Source organism: Capsicum annuum, chromosome 9 (assembly GCF_002878395.1).
Source record: "Capsicum annuum cultivar UCD-10X-F1 chromosome 9, UCD10Xv1.1, whole genome shotgun sequence".
Classification (NCBI taxonomy): domain Eukaryota; kingdom Viridiplantae; phylum Streptophyta; class Magnoliopsida; order Solanales; family Solanaceae; genus Capsicum; species Capsicum annuum.
In genome coordinates this window covers 91387264-91411247 of record NC_061119.1, presented here as the reverse complement: position 1 = coordinate 91411247, position 23984 = coordinate 91387264, and the positions used below count along the sequence as shown (strand labels likewise).

The window sequence follows — 23984 nt, the reverse complement described above, 5'->3', positions numbered from 1 at the left end:
AAACTACACATCAACTTAAAATCGACTAGCATGATAATAATCGATCATGCTAGCAATATACAAACGATTTAAAATTCATTCTATGATATTAACCATACAATGTATCATCTATGATAACACAATGCATACTTAAATTTCCTGCAATAACACAGTTTGATAAAAATAGATTCATTACAGAAATCAAAGAAAATCATACACTGTATCATCTATGATAACACAATGCATATTCAAATTTTCTGCAACAATATAGTTTGATAAAAATAAATTCACTACATAATTCAAAGAACTTTCATAAAATAAAAAATTATTTGTGATATCATTCAATGGTCATTCAGCTCATTTGTTGCCCAAATAAAAAAAAATTGTCTTCAACTTTCACTACATTACCATTCAAATATTTTTTTCTCATCAATACAAATGTTATTGTAGATGAAATCAGCGATATCCATCACTACATCATGAACATCTTTTTTTTCCTCATTTTTCTCTTCTTCTTTCTCCTTTTTCTTCTCTTATTCTGCCTCTTCTTTGACTGTTTCTTCTTTTTATTCTTTCTGTTCTTTATCTTATTTCTCAGGCTCTTCTTCTTTGTCGGCTTCTTCTTCATCTGTTTTCACTAATTCTATTTTATGTTTTTCAACTTTTTTGAAAAAAATTTCCTATACTAGAATTCACTACAAAATGGATAACAAATAAAATACAATAAATGAATTTAAAAATATTCGAAATTTGATTTTAACTTATCTTAATACCAAAAATGGTGACCTTTGTCGTCGGAGAAGCAAATGAAACAAAAATGAAGATTGGAAGTTTTTTCTTGGGAGCAGAAGAAAAAGGAGGAGTGAAGAGGAGGAGAGAGAAGGAGTTCTGTTTAATATTGAAAGAAGTGGAGGGTATTAGGTATATTTTATTATATTATTGAAGTTTTAAAAATGATGAAAACGCCCATTGGCCTACTTGTGGGTCCTACTTTTTTTACTTTTTGGATCGTAATCCTAAAATTAAACCAAAAAAAAATTTAGTAGGTATTTGATAAAATAAGTTATAAAAAGTGGGTATAATCCCAATTCTTCCCTATTTACTAGGTGGAGTTAAAGGGAAAAAAAAGCTAAAACAAAGGTTAACAATGTTATACAGTAATAAAGTCATAGTAGTTAAAAGGTCACATTTCATGTATCTATTACATACCAGAAATGCCCCACCCTTTTGTAATCCCAAAAGTCTTCTTCTTAAACAACTTCAATTCAACCCTACTATTTTCTCAATATTCTTTCTCTCCAGTTATGTTCTTTCTATTGGTTATATTCCAGATTCGATCACATCGCTCATTGGTCCAGAATCTCATTTGTTCTCATACAGCCCCTGTGTGATTATCATTCACCACCAAAAAAAAAAAGAGAAAAAAAAAAGAAATGTCACTTCCAAAAAATGGCCACAGATTTTTCAAGTTTTGGATCCCATTAATTATATTTCTTGTCAAAACCCCACTTTTCTGAATTCCTTGAAAAGTTGTTGTCTACTTTCGATATTCCTCTTTTTTTTTTTGTTGATTAGACTTATCTCTCTTTCTCTCTCTCTCTTTTCTGAATATATTAGGGACAAATGATTTGTGGGGATTGCGAGTTTTCACGTGAAGTTGTAGGGATGGTTTGTATTATGCTAAGGATTGATTACTCAAGGCTGTTTTGGCTATTGTTTGGTGTTTTCTCTAACGAAAATCACGAGGGAAAGCCTCGGATTTCATAGCACTAGCCTAATTTCTCTCTTTCTATTATCTTTCCTCAAAAGAAACACACATATTATTCAGTTTTTAGTAAAATAAACTTTAGTGATAATCATATAGTAGTTGCTTGCTAGAGATATATATCCTTCAAAAGAAATAGTAGAAGTTTTTCTTTTGGTGGAGTTGTTTGCTTCCCTGTGTAAATAGAGTTTTGGTTCACCATGCATAAAGTTCGACTGAATGAAATGCTTGATTTTAATGGAGCAAACTCGAGTTGGAATATGTGGAAATGGATTCATCTAAACGCTATCGACGTGTAAGTTTTTCTTATCCTTTTTCCTTCATGGTTGCTTTCCACTTAATCAATTCGATAAATTAAATTTAAATCATCCATCTCTTTGGGCATTCTTCTATTCTTCTTTCATGTGATTTTCTTGAGTTTGAATTTCTTAAATAGGAATTGGATTTAGAAGCTCACAACTCTCTTGTGATACTCAACAAAATATCCAAACCATTTTTCATTTATTTCTCGTGTTAGATCAAGATTTAAAAAAAAAACAATTGGGGAGTTTTCTACGAACTTCTTAAATTTCAGTGTGCATAATAGCTTAATACTATGCTACTAAAAAAAAAAATAGGTACCGATGAAATAATTGAAATGTGCATCAACCTATTCCAACATAAGAAATTGCCGTTTTCCTGTCATTTGATTATCCTCAGAAATAGCATGCTATAGGCCGGCAAACGTTAGTTGAAAACAACCAAATGGCGGACCTCATCATTAGTAATTAAGAAGCATATTATGATTCAAGTTGACTTTTAGAATAATTAATTTAATTTTTTAATTTTACACAAGGGGAGGGGAGCCTTGGAGTAACTGGTAAAGTTGCTGTCATGTGACCAAGAGGTCACGGGTTCAAGTCGAAACAGCCTCTGGCAGAAATGTAAGGTAAAACTGTGTATGATACACCCTTGTGGTAGGGCCCTTCCCTAAACACCGCATATAGCGATAACTTTAGTACACCGAGCTGCCATTTAATTTTACACAAGGGGACCTCTTGAGTTGTTATTCCCGTGATGAAATATTCCATCTTTTTTTTAGTTTTGGTAGGTGACGAATAGAACTTGTGTGGTATAGGATTTTGGCCAATTGACATTTGGAAGCTAAAAAGAAAAAGAAAAGAAAAGAAAATCCTAACTTAAGCTAGCAAATCATGTTTGACTATAGTGTATGCTACTTAGTTTTCCACATTTTACCTCTAGATCGAATTAAATACTTACTACAAACCCTGAAGTAGTGTAAAGACATGTACGACGAAAACAGATCGCTTTATATAGGCGATATTAATTAATTGAGATTAAATTTTAGTCACGTAATATGTTTCCTTGATTCAGTGTTCTCTAGGAGTTTTCTAGAGATTTATAAACAAGCATAAAATTAAATATAGGGTACTCACCTTTGGTTCTAGAGAATTTAATTTTAATTATACTATTATACCATTACAAGCTTAAAGTGACCCATATATAATTTGCTTGAAATTGATATATTAGTTAATCCACTTGTAATTATGATTAATGTCTTGTTTTGCAGTTCAAAGACATCCTTGGGAAGGGAGCAACAAAGACACTATACAAAGCATTTGATGAGTTACTAGGAATGGAAGTAGCTTGGAACCAAGTGAAACTCGATGATGTCTTTAGGTCACCAGAAGAATTACAAAGGCTCTACTCAGAAGTCCATCTCCTCAAAGAACTTGATCATGAATCCCTCATGAAATTCCATGCATCTTGGATCAATGTTGAAGGCAGAACCTTCAACTTCATTACTGAAATGTTTACATCTGGCACCATTAGAGAGTAATATATCCACAACCCACCAAATCATACAACATATATCTTGGTTAATACCATGTCTTGAATAAATTTAAGTTATATATATACAGACATTGTAAATAATATTACCGACAATTATTACATTATATATACTGATGATATTAATTAGATTGCTTGCTCTAGGCTAGCTAACACATGTTTACCTGATGTAGGTATAGACACAAATACAGACGAGTAAATATACATGCAATTAAGAATTGGGCACGCCAAATCCTCAAGGGTCTTGCTTATTTGCACCGTCACGATAAGGTGAATCACAGGAACAAGTGCATATGAAGTGTAGGAAGATCTAAAAAAGAAGATTCGATAAGGTGAATCGTGCAAGGGTATATCAATTGCATAGGGATATTAACATATTATCACAAGGAATTGATTACGTAGCTACTGATTTCACTAAGCTTAAGAATTTGTGAAATGAGTATGGCGTGGTGATTCCTACTCCCTATTGTGATTGTCCAATATCTAAGGACTATGCAGATCATTAGTTCAGATCATTTGTCTGAACTGAGGTTGATACAATTTCTCGGAGGCTTGAATGATTTCTATGATCAGGCTAGAAGGCAAATCTTGTTGAAGGGAATCACACCAACTCTTAATCAAGCCTATGCTATGATAGCAGGGGATGAAATTCAGCAGCTAGCTTATGCTTTCATCATAAATCACAAGCCTGATCCTATTGAAGTGCAGGTTAACAGAAGCTCAAATATGAACTATAGGAGACAAAACTACAAAGAGAAGAGATATGATTATTGTCATTTCAATGGGAATATAAGAGAGAATTGTTATAAGCTGATAGGTTATCCTATTGACAGGAAAAAAAGAGAGGAAGATAAAATATAATAATGCAGGTTCAAAAGGATTCATATATCACAATCAGGAGTCTGGGAAACTCAATGGCTACGGATATCATAGAAAGCAGTTTGCAACCCAAGTTAACACTTAATTTTCATCTAATAGCATTCATGGACAATTTGCTGGTGGAGATGCTACTTCTACTAGCCATGAAGGTTAGAAAGAGCTTAATAATGCAGTGCTAGCCAAAGGTCAATATTTCATTGATGGAAAATATTAGCAGATCATGGAATTTCTGAACAAAGATCAATAATACATAAACCAAACCAATATGACAGGTATAGTAGATCTTGGTGCTACATATGTTGAGAATTAGGAATGGATAGTAGATTTTGGCACCACTCATCATATTGTATCAAACAAAAATATGATTTTCACAAGAAATGAGGTTGTAAGACCAGGAGTGGATAAGGTGAACCTTCCAAATAGATTAAAGACTGATATATCATATACTGGATATGTATTAGTTTTCTAAGATGAATCTATGAAGGATGTATTATTTGTGCCAGATTTTTAAACTGAATTTGTTGTCAATTTCTAAGGTTACTACTTCGTTATCCTGCTTTGTATCCTTATACCTCGACTTCTGTGTGTTTCAGGATCCCTACACTGGTAGGGTGAAAGGGATTGGTAGAGAAAGAGGAGGCTTATAAATTTTCAAAGGTGTTTCTAAAGTGAAGAATAAACCTAGAGTTCAAAGAAAACTGATACCAGGTTTCAAAGCAAGCTGATACCAAGTTTCAAAGCAAGATGATAGTAGGTTTGACTATGTGTGCTAGCAACCCGTGTTACAAAAGGCTTGGACATCTATACACATAAGTATTAAGGTCACTAGATCTTTTAACTTATAATAAGGATGTTGAGTTACTGAACAAATGTCATGTCTGTCCATTAGCTAAATAGACTAGATTATCATTTTCTTTCAGTGAAACTAAATAAAGTGTGTTTTTGATGTTGTACATATAGACTTGTAGGGACTTTATAAAACTCCTACATTTGATAATAAGTTTTTTTTTTTGATAATTTTATATCACTATAGTAGAAATACCTGGATTCATTTACTGCAACTTAAGTCTGAAACCATTAAGGCTGTCAAAAGTTTCATGCTAATGATTAAAACTCAGTAGCAACAGGTATGAAGGTTATAAAAATAGATAATGGAACTGAGTTCTTTAACATTCAATGTAATGGATTATTCAGTTCATTTGGCATAGTGCATCTAGTGGTTGTCCTTATACGCCACAATAAAATGGTATAGTAGAGAGGAAACATATACATATTTTGAATCTAGCTAGAGCAACCAGATTTCAGTTATAAATGCCTATCAAATTTTGGGGTTTAGCAGTTCAAGCTATTGTTTATCTAATGAATAGATTACCAGCTTCTCCTATTGATGGTAAGAATTCGTATGGGGTATTATTTTCTAAATCACATTCTTTTGGATTTAACCTCCAACAAGTTGTTTGTCAATAGAGATGTCACATTTCAAGAACATGTCTTTCTATTTGTTTATCAAAGTGGTCCTCATCAGTTTATAGACATATCCTAACAATATGCAGAGAAAAATAATAATGTAGGTAGAGATGTTACAACAAATGATGATGATCATACTTTAAATGCAGAAGAATTTCCTCAAAATACTCTTACATCTGCTCCACTAGAAAATAGATCTGAATATTCAGATTTTCTACTATTTTATTCAGTGTCCTCAAACAGATATAATGTAGATCCTTTGTCTTATCCACATAGAAGAACACCTAGAATGTCCAAGGAGCCTATTTAGATGAAGGATTATATAGTACCTAGGAGGAGGAAAGGCACCAAATACCCCATTACAAACTACTTATCATACAGGAATACCACTCTTAACAATCAATCCTATATGAGTAGACTTTAACATTTAATAGAGCTACAATTTTTTAGTCAAGATGGAACAGGTAAAATGTAGATTCAGACTATAAAGTTGGAAATTCTATTAAATGTAAAAGTCTACTCGCATAGCATTGATAGTTAAGAGTGGTATTCTTGCAGGAACTTGAGGACAACACCTGGGAGTTAGTTGGTTTACCTTATCGCATGAATTCTATTGGCTCTAAATGGGTCTACAAAAAGAGTACAAAGTAAATAGTGATGTTGAAAGGTTCAACACAAGTCTGGTAGTTAAAGGTTATAGTCAATAAGAAGGTCTAGATTACTATAACACTTTCTCACCTATAGCAAAGATGGTCACTATCAGATGTGTCATTGCTCTTCCTGTGTCAAAAGAATGGTCCTTGTATCAAATGGATACCTACAATGCTTTCCTATTATATGATTTGGATGAAAATTAATACATGAAGATGCCTAAAGTTTTTTAACAGAAATGAAGCCATAAAGTGTATAGGCTGCTTAAGTCTTTATATGCACTTAAACAAGCCTTTAGACAATAGATTAATAAGCTAACTACTACACTCACAACTGTAGGTTTTACTTAGAGTGCTCATGATTACTATTTGTTTACATTGAAAAGGACAACAAGATGGTGATAGTGTTGGTCTATGTGGATGATTTGTTTATTACTGGGGATAATAAGGTTATGATATCTGAAGCTAAAGAAGTCCTACACAAATAATTCTGATTCAAGGATTTAGGGGAACTTAAGTATTTTCTAGGAATTGAAGTAATGAGACCACCAAAAGGAGTTATATTAAAAAAAAAAAGTATCACCCTGAGTTAATCTCAGAGTCTGGTTTAGCTGGTGCAAAACCAGCTTCAACACCCTTGGAATTCAATGCTAGGTTGGCATCAATGTAGTATGATAAAGTCATAGGTCATATTGGTGAGGTTCTTTTGAAAGATATCATTTCTTATCAAAGATTAATTGGTAAAATCATGTATGCTACCAAAACTAGGCTACACATCAGCTATGTTGTTCAAACATTGAGTCAATTTATGCAATTACCAAAGAGATCTCATTTGGAAGCTACACATAGGGTGGTCAAGTACTTAAAAGGCTCTATAGGTCAAGGTATTTCGTTGTAAGATCAGCCTAACACAAACTCAGTGTCACTACCCAAATCAGGGCCTGACTATGAAGCGCATCTCAAGCCCATAATGGACCAGAGACCACCCCTTTAGCCTAACCTCATTACCACAATAATAACAATAAAGCGGAAGCCAAATCAAGGTAGTAATAAAAAAATGAATAGATAACTCAAATAAAACTAAGAGTTAAAATAATAACCATCCCACATTTGTCCACAACAGCCTCTAAAACCATAATAGCAACTAATTCGGGACATGCCCCTGACTATGACCAAATGAATATAAAAGTATAGAGTTAATAAAGAAAGAATAATAAAATGATAAGATCTTTGGAAAGATGGAGGCTCACCACTTCACAACAACTCAATAGACGTATTCAACCACCTAGCACTGCATAAGAGCAATAGAAAAGTCTTCGGACCCTACATCATGAAATGATTTAGCATCCTAGGACTATCAGTAGGATAAAAACTAACATATAACTCAGGAAAAATGATAAAATAATGCCATATCCAAAATCAGTCAAGACCACATGCACATATTCACACAAACACACACACACACACACACACACATATATATATGATATCAGGATAGGGTAAGGGTCATGAACAAGAGAGTTTTAAAATCATTAACCTAGACTATGTGGATCGATCCGTTCTAAAGGAATCCATGGGATATATGGGTTCAGCTTCCCTGCTGAAAGAGCCCCAGTGCGTGTTAGCTGCATGAATCGAGAAAAAATCAAGGGAAAACACCAAGAAATAGACATCCCATATATATATATAGAAACACATATATAAAGTGTGCATCAAGCACACAGTCATATAGACACCTAATGCCGGCAAACGTGATGTTTGGTGTTCATTCCCTCGGGACTTACACCTTCATGGTGAGCTACACAACCCTCGTTGATCCCAAATTAAAATCACTTTACACATAATTCCAACCATTAACCCAAAAGTCATTCATTAAGACATTTATCACTTCGTATCGTCATACCAATATGCTTTTAAGATAAATTAAACATCGAAAACCAATCCACATAACCAAATTGACTCCTAAGTTCCTTTGAAATCCAAGCCATGGCGACCAAAGCCACCCAAATCCATTTTTATATCCATTTATCCGTTAATGCAATGCATTAAGTTCAAAAACAAGTTAAACCATCAATTTATCCATATTCAAAATATGATTATAAAGTGGGTTGAAATTAATGTCAAAACCAAGTCAAAATTAATCCAATTAGGGAAAATCCATGTCCCTAATTTCAACCATTTAAACAATGTACCAATTCAGTTTCCAAATCATCAATTCAAGCATAAATAATCAATTTAAAACATAGGACAAGTAATTCATTCAATAACAACCAAAACACCTCAACCTAATTTCAAAACCCACAATTAAATCACATGAAAATCCATTCAATTAACAATGTATAATTTATGTTTAGGAAGAGAAACATGCTTGAAACACACAAAAAATTGAGTTAACCTTAAAGTTTGGATCCTGGAGTAGAGATTTCTTGAAAAACCCTTGAGCTTTCTTGGGTGGAGAGTTCAGATGAATAAAGTAGATATTGATATTTGAAAACTGCGGAAAAGGTCACTTTTTTGTTTATAAGTTATGGAAAGGTTGAAAAGACCAAAATCTCTCATCTCTAGTAAAAAAATCAAATATGAAAGAAATTAACCCATCAGCATGGCACATTGTTATCGCGGAGGATAGCCTCCGTGCCATGATAATATCGTGGACCCTCACTGTCTCGGGGTCCCAAAATGACCTCGAACCCCTTTTGAAAGTTTTGGAACTTCCCCAACTTACCCTTTTAACATTCCTAAACATAATTCAAGTAAAAAATTGATGCTACGCACACGGAAGGGTCAAAAATAAAATGATTAAAATTTTAAAGGGTCTTACATTATCCCCTACAGGTGAAATCACTCGAGTTTTACTCAATATATCCTTAAAGAATCTTTTCGATAGTCAGTTTCCTCTCTTAGAATCATTCATCCCCGAATAATGAGTTGGGACACTTTTAGCACGAGTGACAAAAATACACCAAAGTAAATGACAAACTTAAAAAGTGATAAGAGAAAAATGAAACTCGTACCTTAAACACTTTTATCCAACACAGGGAATGGGAATGTAAACTTGGACTTCATATCTTCCTCAGCTTCCTATATAGTCTCTTCTACCTTTTAGTTCCTCCTAAGAATCTTCACTAAAGATGCATCCTTTGTACTCAATCTATGAACTTGCCTATACAATATCTCCATCGGGACCTCCTAATAAGACAAGGAATCCATGACACCAACATCCTCAAAAGGCATTACCAAAGAAGGATCACCCATACACTTTTTCAACATGGACACATGGAAAACAAGATGAATCTAATCTAAACTTGCAGGAAAATCTAACTCATACGCAACATTCCAAATCTTTTTAAAATCTGATATAGTCCAACATAACATGGACCGAGTTTCTCATTCTTCCCAAACCACATAACTCATTTCATAGAAGACCTTCAAAAATACCCAATCACTTACTTCAAACTCCAATTCTCTTTGCCTCACATCTGCGTAAGACTTTTGGCAACTCTAAGCAATCTTAATTCTTTCTCTAATCTGTTTCACCTTCTTCATGCTTGGTGAACCAAGTTAGGAACAAACTACCTTGTCTTACTAACCTCAAACCATCTAATATGAGATGTACACCTCCTACAATGAAGAGCCTCGAAAATAGCTATTTGAATCCTCAAAAGATAACTATTATTGTACATGAACTCAATAAGAGGCAGATGATCAACCCAACTACTCCCTCCGTCCCAAATTACCCGTCCTAAATTTCTTAATTTGATTTCCCATTTTACTTATCTTTTTTCATTAATCAAGAAGAGAATTTTTTTTTTCATGTTTTACCCTTTGCATTAATTACTCTTTTTCTTCAAATTAAAATGTAAATATCATTTAATAGGGGTACTATGGTAAACTAGGCATGTAATTAATTAATTTTCTTAATCAATGTGCCATCTCAATTTGGGATGGAGGGAGTATATTAAATCAATCACATAGGCCCTTAGCATATCCTCTAAAGTTTGAATAGTACACTTCGCTGTTTGAGGGTTAAAAACAGTACTAAGGTTCACCCGAGTACCCAAACCTTGAAAAAACAACCACCAAAAGTGAGAAGAAAAATTCTACCTTGGTTTGAAATAATGGACACTAGCACACCATGCAACTTCACAATCTCCTGAATGAACAACTTATCATGATCCTCTCCTAAGTAATTAGTCCTCACAAGAAAAAAGTAAGCGGACTTAGTAATTCTATCTACAATGACCCAAATAGAATCATACAAAATTGAGACCGCAAAAGACCTATAATGAAATCAATATTTATCATCTCCAACTCTACATGGGCAACTCTATATCTTGAGACTTGCCTCCAGGCCTCAAGTGCTTGATGTTGGGCGTATTTATACGTCTAAGCACCATAACTTGCCGATATTTTAGCTAAGTTTTGAGGATGAAATACATAATTCTTGCACTTTTAATCTATTTTTAGTTAAGTGAGCTGACCTATGTGATTAGCATGCTTTTCAGGAACTAATGAGGAAGATTACAACACTTTAGGGACCTGTGGATGGCAGAGGAAACTTCACAGAAAAAGAAAGCAACTTTTGGAATGAATATGATAGATAAGAACTTTTTCTCGGGCAAACTCAATATTTTTTAAATAGTTGAGAACTTAGTAGCAATTTATTAGAGAGAGAACAATAACGGCTTAGGGTGGCGAGAGAGAAAAATGTTTCTTCTTTCTTACTTTCACCATTTGCACACCAAGATCGTTTTCTAGTTTTTGGTATGATGAATATATTTATGATGATTTTTGTTTTATTCATGAGTAGCTAAGTTTATTAGTTAGGGTTATGGAAGCCTTGTAACATACAATCAATTACTTTGGGTTTTGAATTCATTATGTATTGACTTGTTTATATCATTCTCTCTTCGCTTATCTTTAATTCTCATGGTTACAAACATAGAAGATATGCCTTAAAACACAACTTGTTTGAAAGAAAGGTTGTTGTTAGGAAAAGAGAGTACTGACAAGAGAATAGGATTACCAACCCCTATTTCATAAGTTAATGCCTTAACAAGATTAACTACTTGAAGATTTTGTATTATTTTTGGTAAACACTTTTGATTCGAGAGAACTAAAGTGAATTAGTCCTTGATGGTTGAGAAACACTAGGATTATGTTATTAAATATAATACGTTTCTCTTTAAACACGATGCATGTATGAATTTATAACGCCCATAGTTAGAAAGCATTGAAAACTATAAGGTGGACATAACCCTAGCTTGCTATTTCTTTGAATTTGAATAGTACTACATATATTTCATCTTGTTAAACTGAAACCATTAATTTGTGAACTAAATGAAATTCCCCCTATTTATTTTACGAAATCAAACGATTAAAAGTCAACTAATCTACATACAACTTAATTAGTACCATATTCCCTATGGGATTCGACCCCAACCTAGTTGGGTTATATTTTTCACAACTACCGCTTACTCTCTCATAAGAGAGGTGTAATTTGGGCGTATCAAATTTTGGCGCCGTTGTCGGGGAGTATGGTTGTCAACTAAGGTTGTGTTTTTTAATCGACCTTTTGGTCAAAGATTCCAAAAATTTTACTTTTTATTTGTTGTTTTTGTTTTGTTTAGGTTAAGTGGATTGTATCCCAAATACGCAGAGATCAGGTAACCATTATTACCTATAAATCCTGAACCACATCTCATTGGTAAAATGGATACGCAATGAGACCTGAAAAGGATAGCTGCTCAATAGAAGCAGGCTAGATTAGCTACTTTGGTAGCTACGCAGGTAAATCAGCAATACTGATTACCTAGGTCGGGTACCCAATACGGATGATGAAGACCTGGGTGATGATGAGCTATTAAATCCAAGACGTGCAGAGAATTTAGCTGTACCTGTGAACAGGAATGCCAACAGAGATCGCCATGTTAAAATAAGACCCAAACGCAGAGCTGTGCAGTTTGCTTTTGATGATGATGATTATGACTTGGATAGGGCTGGTGCCACGAGGGCTATTATTTCTCTACCTTTAGCACCCGAAGATAAGTTCAATATCACTAGCACTATGATCCAGCTATTGGAACTCAAAGGGCTATTTGGTGGACTTGCAGGCGACGATCCGAATATGCATCTGATTAATTTTATCTCAACATGCAAATTGTTTGACAATCCAGGGGTTAGACAGAATGTGATCTGTCTGTGCTTATTTCTATTGTCTCTATCTGGAGAGGCAACTCTATGGTTAAACGGGCTAACTCCCAACTCTATTAACAATTAGAGGCAACTGAAAGACACTTTCCTAGAAAGATTCTTTCCGCCATCCAAGAGGGAACAATTGAGAGATGAGATAAGCAATTTCAGACAGCTTCCAACTGAAGCTCTCCAAGAGACTTGGGAGAGGTTCAATAAAAAGCTTATAAGGCTCCCAAATCATTAGATGACCAATGTCCACTTGATCGAGATATTATATAGGGCTTTGAACTCAGTGACTAAGCTAGTGGTAAATAATGCTGTGGGTGGGTAATTTATGGACCTTACTTTTCTTGAGACATCTGACATGCTGGATCATATGACAAAGTAGAGTAGAGCTTGGCATACCAGGGACTCTAAGGTAGAAAGCTCTACTATATCTATTCGAATGACGGCAGAACACAGGCAAAGGGAAAAGGAACGTGACCAGGATATGGCTCACATAAAAATGTAGATGGACTTTTTTACTAAGCATTTATTATTAGGGAAGATAGAAAAGGTCAAAGTTATTGTATCACAGAGAAGAGATGACTCCGATTCTGAGGAGGAAGCAAATTACTTGAATAATCAGGGGGATTTCTGAGGCAGTGGCCAAGGAAACTAAGGTTGGAACTATTATGAAAAATCTGAATACAAGGACTGGGACCAAGAAAATTGGAAGAATAAGAATGACAGAAGCAGTTTGTATGTCCCTCCTGGAAATTATAAAGCTGCTGCATCTAGCTCTGGGAAGATATCCATAGAGGACATGATGGCCAAGCTATTGAAAGGAGTGGAGGCAACCAACACGAGAGTAGCCGAGGTAAAAAATGATTTTTCCTCAATGAATCAATTGGTTGACTCACATTACACTTCAATAAAATAGTTGGAACAACAAATGAGTCAACTATCGGCGGCATTCAATAAAAGAAAAGCTGGCACTTTACCAAGTGACACTGTGCAAAATCCAAGAAAAGATGGATCATGTTTGGCCATTACTACTAGGAGTGGTAAGGTGTTGGAAAATTCATCCAAGGGTAAGTCTGTGGTTGATAGTATGGAGGAGAATATTGATGAAGCAGATTTTGATGATTCTATAGAAGTTAAAAATTAGGATGAGGCCATCCATGATACTACACCTAGCTATCAACAGTTTGAAAAAAGATTGATAATGGGAAGCACAATGAAAAGGAATTAGTGGAGAAAACTCTTCCAAAACCACCCCCCCCTTTTCCTCAAAGACTGAAGAAGAAGGCCGATGATACTAAGTTCAGTAAATTCATGACCATGCTGAAGCAGCTGACTATAAATGTGCCTTTGGTGGAGGCATTGGTGCAGATGCTAGGGTATGCCAAATTCATAAAGGACCTTTTGACAAAGAAAAGGGCAGCAAGCTATGAACCGGTAGATAATTTCCATCATTGCAGTGTGATTGCCACAAGGTCCTTAGTACAGAAGAAGGTAGATCTGGGTGCTTTCACTATTCCTTGCACGGTTGGATCTTTAGATTTTGCCAAAGCTTTGTGTGATTTAGGGGCTAGCGTTAATTTGATGCCGCTATCTATATATAAATAGTTGGGGTTGGGAGATCCTACACCAACAAACATATGGCTTATAATAGCAGATAGGTCGGTAAAATAACCTGTTAGGATTCTGTACGATGTATTAGTGAAGATGGCTACCTTCATTTTTCCTGCAGATTTTCTTATTTTGGATTGCGAGGTGGATTTCGAGGTGCCCATAATCTTGGGTTGACCTTTTATCGCAACCAGTAGTGTGCTTATTAATTTGCAAGAAAAATGAGCTTTTATTTTGGATGAATGACAAAGTGGTATGTTTCAATGTATGCAAATCAATAAAGCAGACCAAGGATATGAATGTGTTCTCTATAGTTGATGTTTATTATAAGGATGAGCAGAAATTATCTTTAGAGAAGCAACTTACTGTTGAGCCATTAGCTGCTGTGCTTATGAACTTTGATCGTGAGGATATTGATGAGTACGAAGAAACAGTCTGCGCTTTGACAAGAATGGGGTCGTATTATTATGCCCCCAAGAAGCTAGATCTTGACCTTAAGAATTGACCTTCACCACTGGCGAAGCCATCCATTGAAGATCCACCAGTGTGAGACTTGAAAGAGCTACCCAGTCATTTGTGGTATGTGTTCTTGGGTAGTGGAAATGCACTGCCAGTTATTATTGCTGTTGATTTAGGTGAACAACAGGTAGAGGCTCTCATCTTTGTTCTTAAGAGATACAAGAGAGCTATTGGTTGGACTATTACAGATATCATTGGTATCCCTCCTGGCATATGTATGAACAAGATTCAGCTAGAGAAAGATTGTGTACCTACTATTGAGCATCAGTGTCATCTGAATCCACTCATGCAAGAGGTGGTGAAGAAAGGAATCTTCAAGTGGCTAGATGCAGGGGTGGTGTACCCTATCTCAAATAGTAAATGGGTGAGTCCTGTACAATATATGCCCAAGAAAGAGGGCATAACAGTCGTGGTGAATAAGAAGAATGAGCTAATTCCACTCAAGCCTTTCACAGGATGGAGGGTGTGTATAGATTGCCGAAAGCTAAACTCATGGATGCTAAAAGACTATTTCCCAATGCCATTCATGGATCAAATGCTTGATCGATTGGTAGGAAAGGGTTGGTAATATTTTTTGGATGGTTATTCCAGATATAACCAGATTTGCATTGCTTCTAAAAATCAGGAGAAGACCACTTTAACATGACCATATGGTACTTTTGCATTCAAAGGAATGCCATTTGGGCTATGTAATGCACCTACCACTTTTCAATGGTGCATGATGTCCATTTTCTCAGATATGGTTAAAGGAACCTTGGAGGTGTTTATGGATGACTTTTCAGTTGTAGGTGAGTCATTTGAGTCATGCTTGGCAAATCTGAGTATGGCTTTGCAGCGATGTATGGAATTTAATCTTATGCTAAATTAGGAGAAGTGCCATTTTATGGTTAAGGAAGACATTGTTCTCAGGCATAATATTTCTGAAAAAGGAATTGAAGTTGATCGAGCCAACATTGAAGTTATCGAGAGACTACCACCTCCAATTTCTGTGAAGGGGGTTCATAGTTTTCTCGGTCATGCTGGTTTTTATCGGAGGTTTATTAAAGGCTTCTCCAAGATTGCAAACCCATTATGCAAACTTTTAGAGAAGGAGGCGAAGTTTTACTTAGGTGAAGATTGCTTGAAGGAGTTTGAATGCCTCAAAGAGAAGCTAGTTGAAGCACCTATTATTGTAGCACCCGATTGGTCTCTACCATTTGAAATTATGTGTGATGCAAGCGGTGTAGCCTTGGGTGCTGTACTTGGTCAGAAAAGAGAAAAGCTCTTTTATCCAATCTACTACGTGATCAAGGCCTTGAATGGAGCATAGAAGGACTATACCATTACTGAACAGAAGCTTCTCGCAGTTGTTTATGCATTCGAGAAGTTCCGTGCTTACTTTTTGGGAACCAAGGTAGTGGTTCATACAGATCATGTAGCTCTGAGATATCTAATGGCAAAGAAGGATTCCAAGCCAAGGCTAATCAGGTGGGTGCTACTGCTTTAAGAATTCGATTTCGAGGTTAAGGATAGAAAAGGTTATGAAAACCAAGTAGCTGATCATCTATCCAGACTTGAGAGTGAGCACACAGTGAAGAACAACCCGGAGATTGATGATGCATTCCCCGACGAAGAGATTCTAGCAACTGTGGTGGAAAAATTACCATGTTATGCATATTTTGCTAACTACTTGGTAAGCGAAGTGATTCCTGAGAATCTCTCCTTTCATCAAATGAAAAAGTTCATGCATGATGTGAAATATTACTTCTGGGATGAGCCGTATCATTTCTGACGATGTGCTGACGGTATTATTAGGTGGTGTATCCCAAAAGTAGAGGTGTCTAGCATACTGGATACAAGCCATGCTTCCCAAGTTGGAGGTCACCATCCAGGTGATCGGATGGCCAAGAAAGTACTACAAAGTGGCTACTATTGGCCTTCATTATTCAAGGATGCCTACGATTTCGTAAGAAGATGTGATCAGTGTCAGCGGCAAGGTTCTATCTCAAAGCACCATGAGATGCCCATGTCCAAAATGCTTGAAGTAGAGTTATTCGATGTCTGGGGTATTGACTTCATGGGCTCGTTTATGAGCTTATTTGGGATGAAATATATCTTAGTTACTGTGGATTACGTATCCAAATGGGTTGAAGCAGTCGCTCTAACTAATAATGAAGGTAAGAGTGTTGTGGCATTCTTAAAGAGAAATATCTTCTCTCATTTTGGGGTACCCCATACCATCATAAGCGATGGAGGATCACATTTCTGCAATAAGCTATTCAGATCCGTATTGGCAAAGTATGGGGTTAAGCAACATAAGGTAGCTACACCGTACCACCCACAAACTAGTGGGCAGATGGAGGTCTCAAAACAGGAAATCAAGCTGATCCTTGCTAAGACTGTGAATGCCAGCAGGAAAGATTGGTCCAGGAAACTGGATAATCCCTTATGGGCATATAGGACCACTTTCAAGATACCAATTGGTATGTCACCATTCCAACTAGTTTATGGCAAAGCTTGTCACTTGCCAATTGAGCTAGAACATAAAGAAATGTAGGAATTGAAGCAGCTTAACCTGAACTAGGATAATGCAATAGATATGAGATTGGGATAGCTGAACGAGATGGATGATTTCCATCTCAATGCATATAAAAGAGCAGATCTTTTCAAGGAAAGGATAAAAAAGTACCATGATCGGAGGATTATCCAACGGAACTTTCAGAAAGGCGATTTGGTACTCCTTTTCAACTCTGGACTGAAGCTATTTCCACGTAAGTTGAAGTCTAAATGGTCTGGTCCATTCAGAATCAGCAAACTCTACTCATCTAGAGTAGTAGAGTTAGAAAATAATGATGGTAGTTTCTTTAAGGAGAATGTACAAAGAGTGAAGCTATATATCGGTCCAATCAACTCGACAAAATGTATAGCCACCATATATCTCAATGAAGTCTGAGTAATTGAGATAACTGTATCGTGCCGCAATAATAAATCAAGCGCTACATGGGAGACAACCCATGGTTTTACTAGGATTTTGTTTTTGGTAAATGAAAATTCAAAAAAAAAAGTTGAGCCACGACCGAAACTAAGGCTCTTGGGAGGCAACCCATCTCTCTAATCATCTTATTTGTTTGTTCTGAATAAGTGCAGATACTTTAGGCATTAAGGAGACAATTGGTTTTAAACTTGGTGAGAAAATCAACTACATCAAAGGTGGTAACATGGCTCTAAAAGGACAACAGGGAAAGGAGAAAGCATCCACATCACAAAAAGGTCAAAAAAGGGTAAGAACAGAACAGGCTGATTCCTTCTCTCTTCAAGTGTCTCGACGCAATTTTGGGATCAAATGGGTTCTAGAGGAGGAAAAGAAGGAATGGTATATAGACAATAAAGTGAACAAATATGTACATGTGGAAGTGATGCAGAAGGAAAGTTTAGCAAAGAACTGCCCTCGCATTCTGGTAAAGATTATGGCACTAAAGCTTGACTTCATCTTTCGAGACATGGGAAAGTGTAATCTTGATTTGACTCGAGAGTTTTATGCCAACTGGTCCCCAAGGACTATGGGAAATGAAGTAAAGATTCGAGGGCAGGTCTTGCAATTGAATGCTGATTTCTTTCACTCTTTCCTAGGTACTCCAAGTATGGATCACTCACCATTCAAGGAGCTCTACAACAAAACTCCCTACAGAGCCATCAGAAATATATTGTAAGGATCAAGGTCCATGACCCGGTGGACTCATTATAAGGATAATGGTCGTCACAATACATACCCATATGCATGTTTGAACAGAGAAGCTCGCATATGGTTAAGAATAGTCAATTCTTGCTTGATTCATGGGACACAATACACTAAGGTCACACGTGATCGAGTCTTCTTAGTATATGCTCTAATGGCGAATGTGCCCATCATCATTGGGGAAGTTATACACGCATCGATGCACAAAGCAAGGGTGCACAACAAGGCCCACTTCAGTTTTGGTAACTTGTTGACTGTAATTTTAAGGAAAGAACATATTGAGGAGGAGCTAGCAGACCATAAATTGCCACAAAACCCAAAGAAGGTGGATCTCACGAAAATCAAAGATCTAAAAACTAGTGAAGGAATCAACCTTACCACTGTTGAAAGACATGCTCGAGATGAGAGTTTTTTTTACCATCTGTATGGCATGACTAGGTTCACTATGATGAATGAGGGTCTGGTGCCTACTGATGCAGAGCTTCGGCAGCTTGACTATGACTACCTGCTTAATGATCATGCTCGGTCCATGTGTAGAGTGGGGGTAAATTTTGAAGAACCTCTAGATGATGATGTGCCGACAGATGATGATCACCAACTGCTAGACTCTGATATGAAGGACGACTCTGGTGATAAAGACTCCGATGATGATTCTGACGCCAGGGGTATGACCCCTGATATAGAGGAAGAGTCCGACTAACCAGGTTTTTACTTATTTATTTACATTGAGGGCAGTGTGTTCCTGCTTAGTGTGGGGTAAGGGTATAAGTATGCCTTGATTGCCTTGTCTGCTATATTGCCTACTACTTGCATGCATTGTTTGTCTGCTATAGTTGTTTTAGTTGTAGTTAGTCGTGATTAGTCACTTTTCTCAATGATAGATGGATGACGACCGTCTTAAGAGAGAATTAGTCAAATTATTGCATGAAATTGTTCTTATAGACGGAATGGCATTATAACATGAGTTTGTGCTGAATTACTACTATTGAAACATTTAGGCTCTAAGTTATGACTCGTGCTGTGATAATTGGTTGTGGTTTAATTCATTTATCTGTTGGGTTAAGAATTTATAATGCTCCTAATTAAGTTGACCATGTACCATATGTGTGTAAGGTTATTGTATATTCTTTGTTGCGACTGATGCTAGAACTTTCCTAGTGTGTGTGTGAAACGAAATAAAGATTGTGGGTTTAGGAGATGATTTAGGCATTTCTTTGGCAGCCCTTATTTTTATCTTCTCTTTACCTACCTTTGTACATTGTCCTAGTTGAACACCTATTGAGCCTTTAGCTATTTTCTTTGGCAAGCTCATATGTATCCTAATCCATTTTTTTAAGATCATAATTTAATCCAAAAGCTCCTAAGCGCTTTGAATCGTAGAATCAAGTTGAGTTAAGAGTTTGGCAAAACAAAGGGTGAAAGTGATGCCTTAAAGTTTAGTTATTGGTACATGAAAATATTGTGATTGGGATTGGCAAAGTGATACACTAAAAGTGATGAATTTATAGCCACACATGTTACAATGAACCTATTTTAGCCCTGGTCCTTTCTTGGACATTGTGCACCTCAACTAAGGCAAATAGCCTAAGCTGAGGTGGCTATCATAGGGGTGCGTACCAAGAAATTGATGCAAAATAAAAAAAGATGAATACTCCCATCATAGTGTTTTTGATTGAGAAATAAAATGGGGTAAAAATAAAAGAGATGGGTAGGTGAAAGGAAGGTAGATTGGTTGTTAAAAGTTGGTCTAAATGGCTTAATGTAGTGTATTAAAGCGCTTAGGGAACATAGTCACTATTTTTGGCCAAAATAGTCCTACCCATCCCTTTAGCCTACATTACAACCCGTAAAAGACCTATTTGATCCTAACTTTAGCATTCTAATATTAGTGGAGCATTACACTAAGGGCAAGCATATGGTCATCAGTTGTAATCTAAGAATTCTTTGTGAGAGTGAGAGCAAGCAAGTTGATTCTTATACCAATATTTTTGAAGAATGCAAAACTATGAGTGATTATGGGTAACTTTCTTGTGTGAGAGCATATGGTTGATGATTGTTGGGTAGTTTTATATGATTTCTGTGCTTAACTTGTATAGATGAATTAACCAAATTAATGAGTCTATGTTGGAGGGTGAGTTGTTTCTAGTAATAATCCAAAAATCTACTCTTTGTTAATATTTGTTGTGTATGTCTTGTTGAGCATTTTGTGTTGCCCTTGTAAAGTTTAGTCAGGTATTTGCATGGATGTATAATTTTGTTCAAGAACAAAAAAAGCTTTAAGTGTGGGGTGGTGATGTTGGGTGTATTTATACGTCTAAGCACCATAACTTACCGATGTTTTAGCTAAGTTTTGAGGATAAAATACATAATTTATGCACTTTTAATCTATTTGACAACGATCGCTTACTCTCTTGTAAGAGAGGTGTAATTTGGGTGTATCAATGCTCAATATTAACTTCTAATAAATCATACACTTGACAATAAAGTTTTCTACATCCCTCATCTTATTGTTCCACCAATAGGTTTCCTTCAAGTCATGATGCGTCTTTGTTGAACCCGAATGAACTGTATATCTGGATTCATGAGCCTCAGTCAAAATTCTATCCTGCAACCCATGAACATCAAGAACACACAACCTACCTTGATATCTCAAGATGCCATCTCCCCCAATCTCAAAATCCATAACTTTTTACTGACCCAGATTATCCTTAATTTGCATAAGTATGGGATCCAAAGCCTACTTTTCCTTCACCTCAACACCAAGAGATGATTTAATCACATTCTGAACAATGACTCCCCTATCCTTAGAGTCCAAAAGATGAACTCCCAAGTTAGACATCCTATCAATCTCCTTCACCAACCCTTTCTTCTCCTCACCAATATAGGATAAGCTCCCTATAGATAACCTGCTAAGAGAATCAATAATAATATTAGATTTATCTTGATGATGATAAAGGCTCATGTCGTAATTCTTAAGCAATTCCATCCACTACCTTTGCCTGAGGTTTAATTCCTTCTGCGTTAACATGTAGTGCTCTGATGATATGAATAAATATCCACGTCCATCACATATAGTTAATGGTGCTAGATTTTTAATGCAAAGACCACAACTACCAACTCTAAATCATGAGTTAGGCAATTGCTCTCATGAACCTTAAGCTACCTTGAAGCATAGGCCACAACCTTAACATGCTACATCAAGACACAACCCAGTTCCATATGAAATGCATCACAAAACACAACAAAGCATTAGTACCCCCAGTAGGGTCAAAACTGGCGTAGAAGTCAATTTATCCTTCAACTTCTCAAAACTATCCTCACAAGCATCGAACCATAAGAAATTGACCATTTTTAATTCAATCTTGTCAATGGAGAAGTAATAAAAGAGAAACTCTCCACAAATCTACTATAATACCCTGCCAAGCCCAAGAAGCTCCTAATATCGATTGGAGTCGTGGGTCAAGGTCATTTCTTAACTGTCTCAACTTTCTATGTATCAACCTTGATCCTCTCACTAGAAAAAATATGCCCAGGAAAAGTCACAACACTTGATTAAAATTCACACTAAAAAAATTTAGCATATAATTTTTGGTCTTTAACTACCTGTAACTTAATTTAAAGGTAATTGACATGATCCTCCTCACTCTTGGAGTACACCAAGATATCATCAATGAAGACTATCGCAAACAAATTTAAAAACTTGCTTGAACACATAATTCAAAAGATCAATAAAAGCTGCCAGAGCATTAGTCAACCCAATAGACAGAACTAAAAACTCATAATGATCAAACCAGGTTTGGAAAACAGTCTTGGGAATATCAACTTCCCTAATTTTCAATTGTTGATAGCCCAAACTAAGATCAATACTAAAGAAGAATCTCATTTTATGAAACTTATAAAAAAGTTCATAAATCCTAGGAAGAGTGTTCTTATTCTTTACTATCGCCTTATCAGCTGAGGAACCCATCCTTCTTTCGCACAAAAAGTATAGGAGCACCCCGTTGACAAATACTAGGACATATGAAACCCTTATCAAAAGATCATTCAATTTCTTCTTAAGCAACTTTAATTCAGCTGGAGCCATTTTATGAGAAAGAATAAAAATAAAATGAGTACCTGGTAGAAGATAAATCCTAAAATCTATTTCCCTATCAGATGGAATTCCAGGAAAATCATTGAGAAACACTTCAGGAAATTCATTAACCACTGGGACAAATTACAAAGGACTTTCAGAGTCAAAATCCTTAACCCAAACTATATGATATAGACACCCTTTTGAAATTAATTTCTGAGCTTTAAGATAAGAGATAAACCTCTATTTGGGTACTAAGGAATTCTCCTTCTATTCTAATATAAGCTCATTAGGAAAGTGAAAAACTTACCTTTAGGGTCCTACATTCTAAAGAAGCATAGCATGAATGAAGTCAATCCATCCCAAGATAACATCAAAAAATCCACTATATTTAACTCTATAAAATCCACTACTGTCTCTTTGTGAAAGATAGACACCACACAACCCTTATAGATCTTTCTAGAAATAATAGAATCACCACCAAAGTAGACACAGAGAAGGGGTAGAAAAAATTTTCGGTACCAAAACAAAAATGGATAGCCACATAAGAAAGGGTAGAACCCAGATCAAGAAACTAATAAACACCATGGGAAAAGAGTTATAGCATAGCAGTAATAAAATCTAAAGATGCCTCAGTTTTTGGTGAGTAGCAAGTGCATAAAGATGATTTCAGCTAGTGCTGGTACCAAAAGTAGCACCATTTATCGTAGAAGTCAAATAAGTGATGATATGAACCTTATTAGCTCCAGTGGCTACCTTAGCTATAGGATAGTTTCTTTACATATACCTAGACTAAATACAATTGAAACACAATTTCCTCCACTCATTATAGTAACCACAGTGAAGCTATCCGTAAAATCTACAAAGTGGATAAGGTGCGGTCGACTAAGCTCTAATAGCCTGAGACTGGGTACCCTGTGTCTTAGGACCAATGCTATTCTTGAAATGGAGATATCTAGATGAATTAGGATAAGGAGCACTAGCCAAAGAATATGAGTTGGAATTTCCCTAAGTCATCTTCTTGGTCTATTGCCTGCTATCCCTCCCACTATTTTTTTTAATTCACACCCTGCTCTGAATGTATAAACATTTTATTCTTTCTTTCTCCCATCTTTGCCTATTTTTTGTTTTCATGATCTACCTGATTTATATAAACCATAAGCTTTGAGATGACCATATCAACATTACAGCCGTACACTCAAGTACTAAGTCACGGGAAAAACCAGAAACAAACTTTCTTATCTTAGATCTCATGTTAGACACTAACTCCAAAGCATA

The 23984-nt window shown here is 35.9% G+C and overlaps 1 protein-coding gene across 1 annotated transcript; it reads left to right on the top strand.

Moving 5' to 3' along the window:
* The first annotated feature begins 1100 nt into the window (after positions 1 to 1100).
* LOC107842676 (probable serine/threonine-protein kinase WNK5) lies at positions 1101 to 5471 on the top strand. Its single transcript, XM_016686627.2, has 4 exons — positions 1101 to 2039; positions 3315 to 3580; positions 3769 to 4746; positions 5068 to 5471. The coding sequence occupies exons 1-3, from the start codon at positions 2013 to 2015 to the stop codon at positions 3890 to 3892; spliced, it is 417 nt and encodes a 138-aa protein (XP_016542113.2). The 5' UTR covers positions 1101 to 2012; the 3' UTR covers positions 3893 to 4746; positions 5068 to 5471.
* Positions 5472 to 23984: the final 18513 nt, after the last annotated feature.

Excerpts from the sequence above, each read along its gene's own strand:
- LOC107842676 (XM_016686627.2), top strand. The coding sequence starts at position 2,013 with ATGGATTCATCTAAACGCTATCGACGT. Across the intron at positions 2,040-3,314 it reads CATCTAAACGCTATCGACGT|TTCAAAGACATCCTTGGGAA; the intron begins GTAAGTTTTTCT and ends CTTGTTTTGCAG. Across the intron at positions 3,581-3,768 it reads ACATCTGGCACCATTAGAGA|GTATAGACACAAATACAGAC; the intron begins GTAATATATCCA and ends TACCTGATGTAG.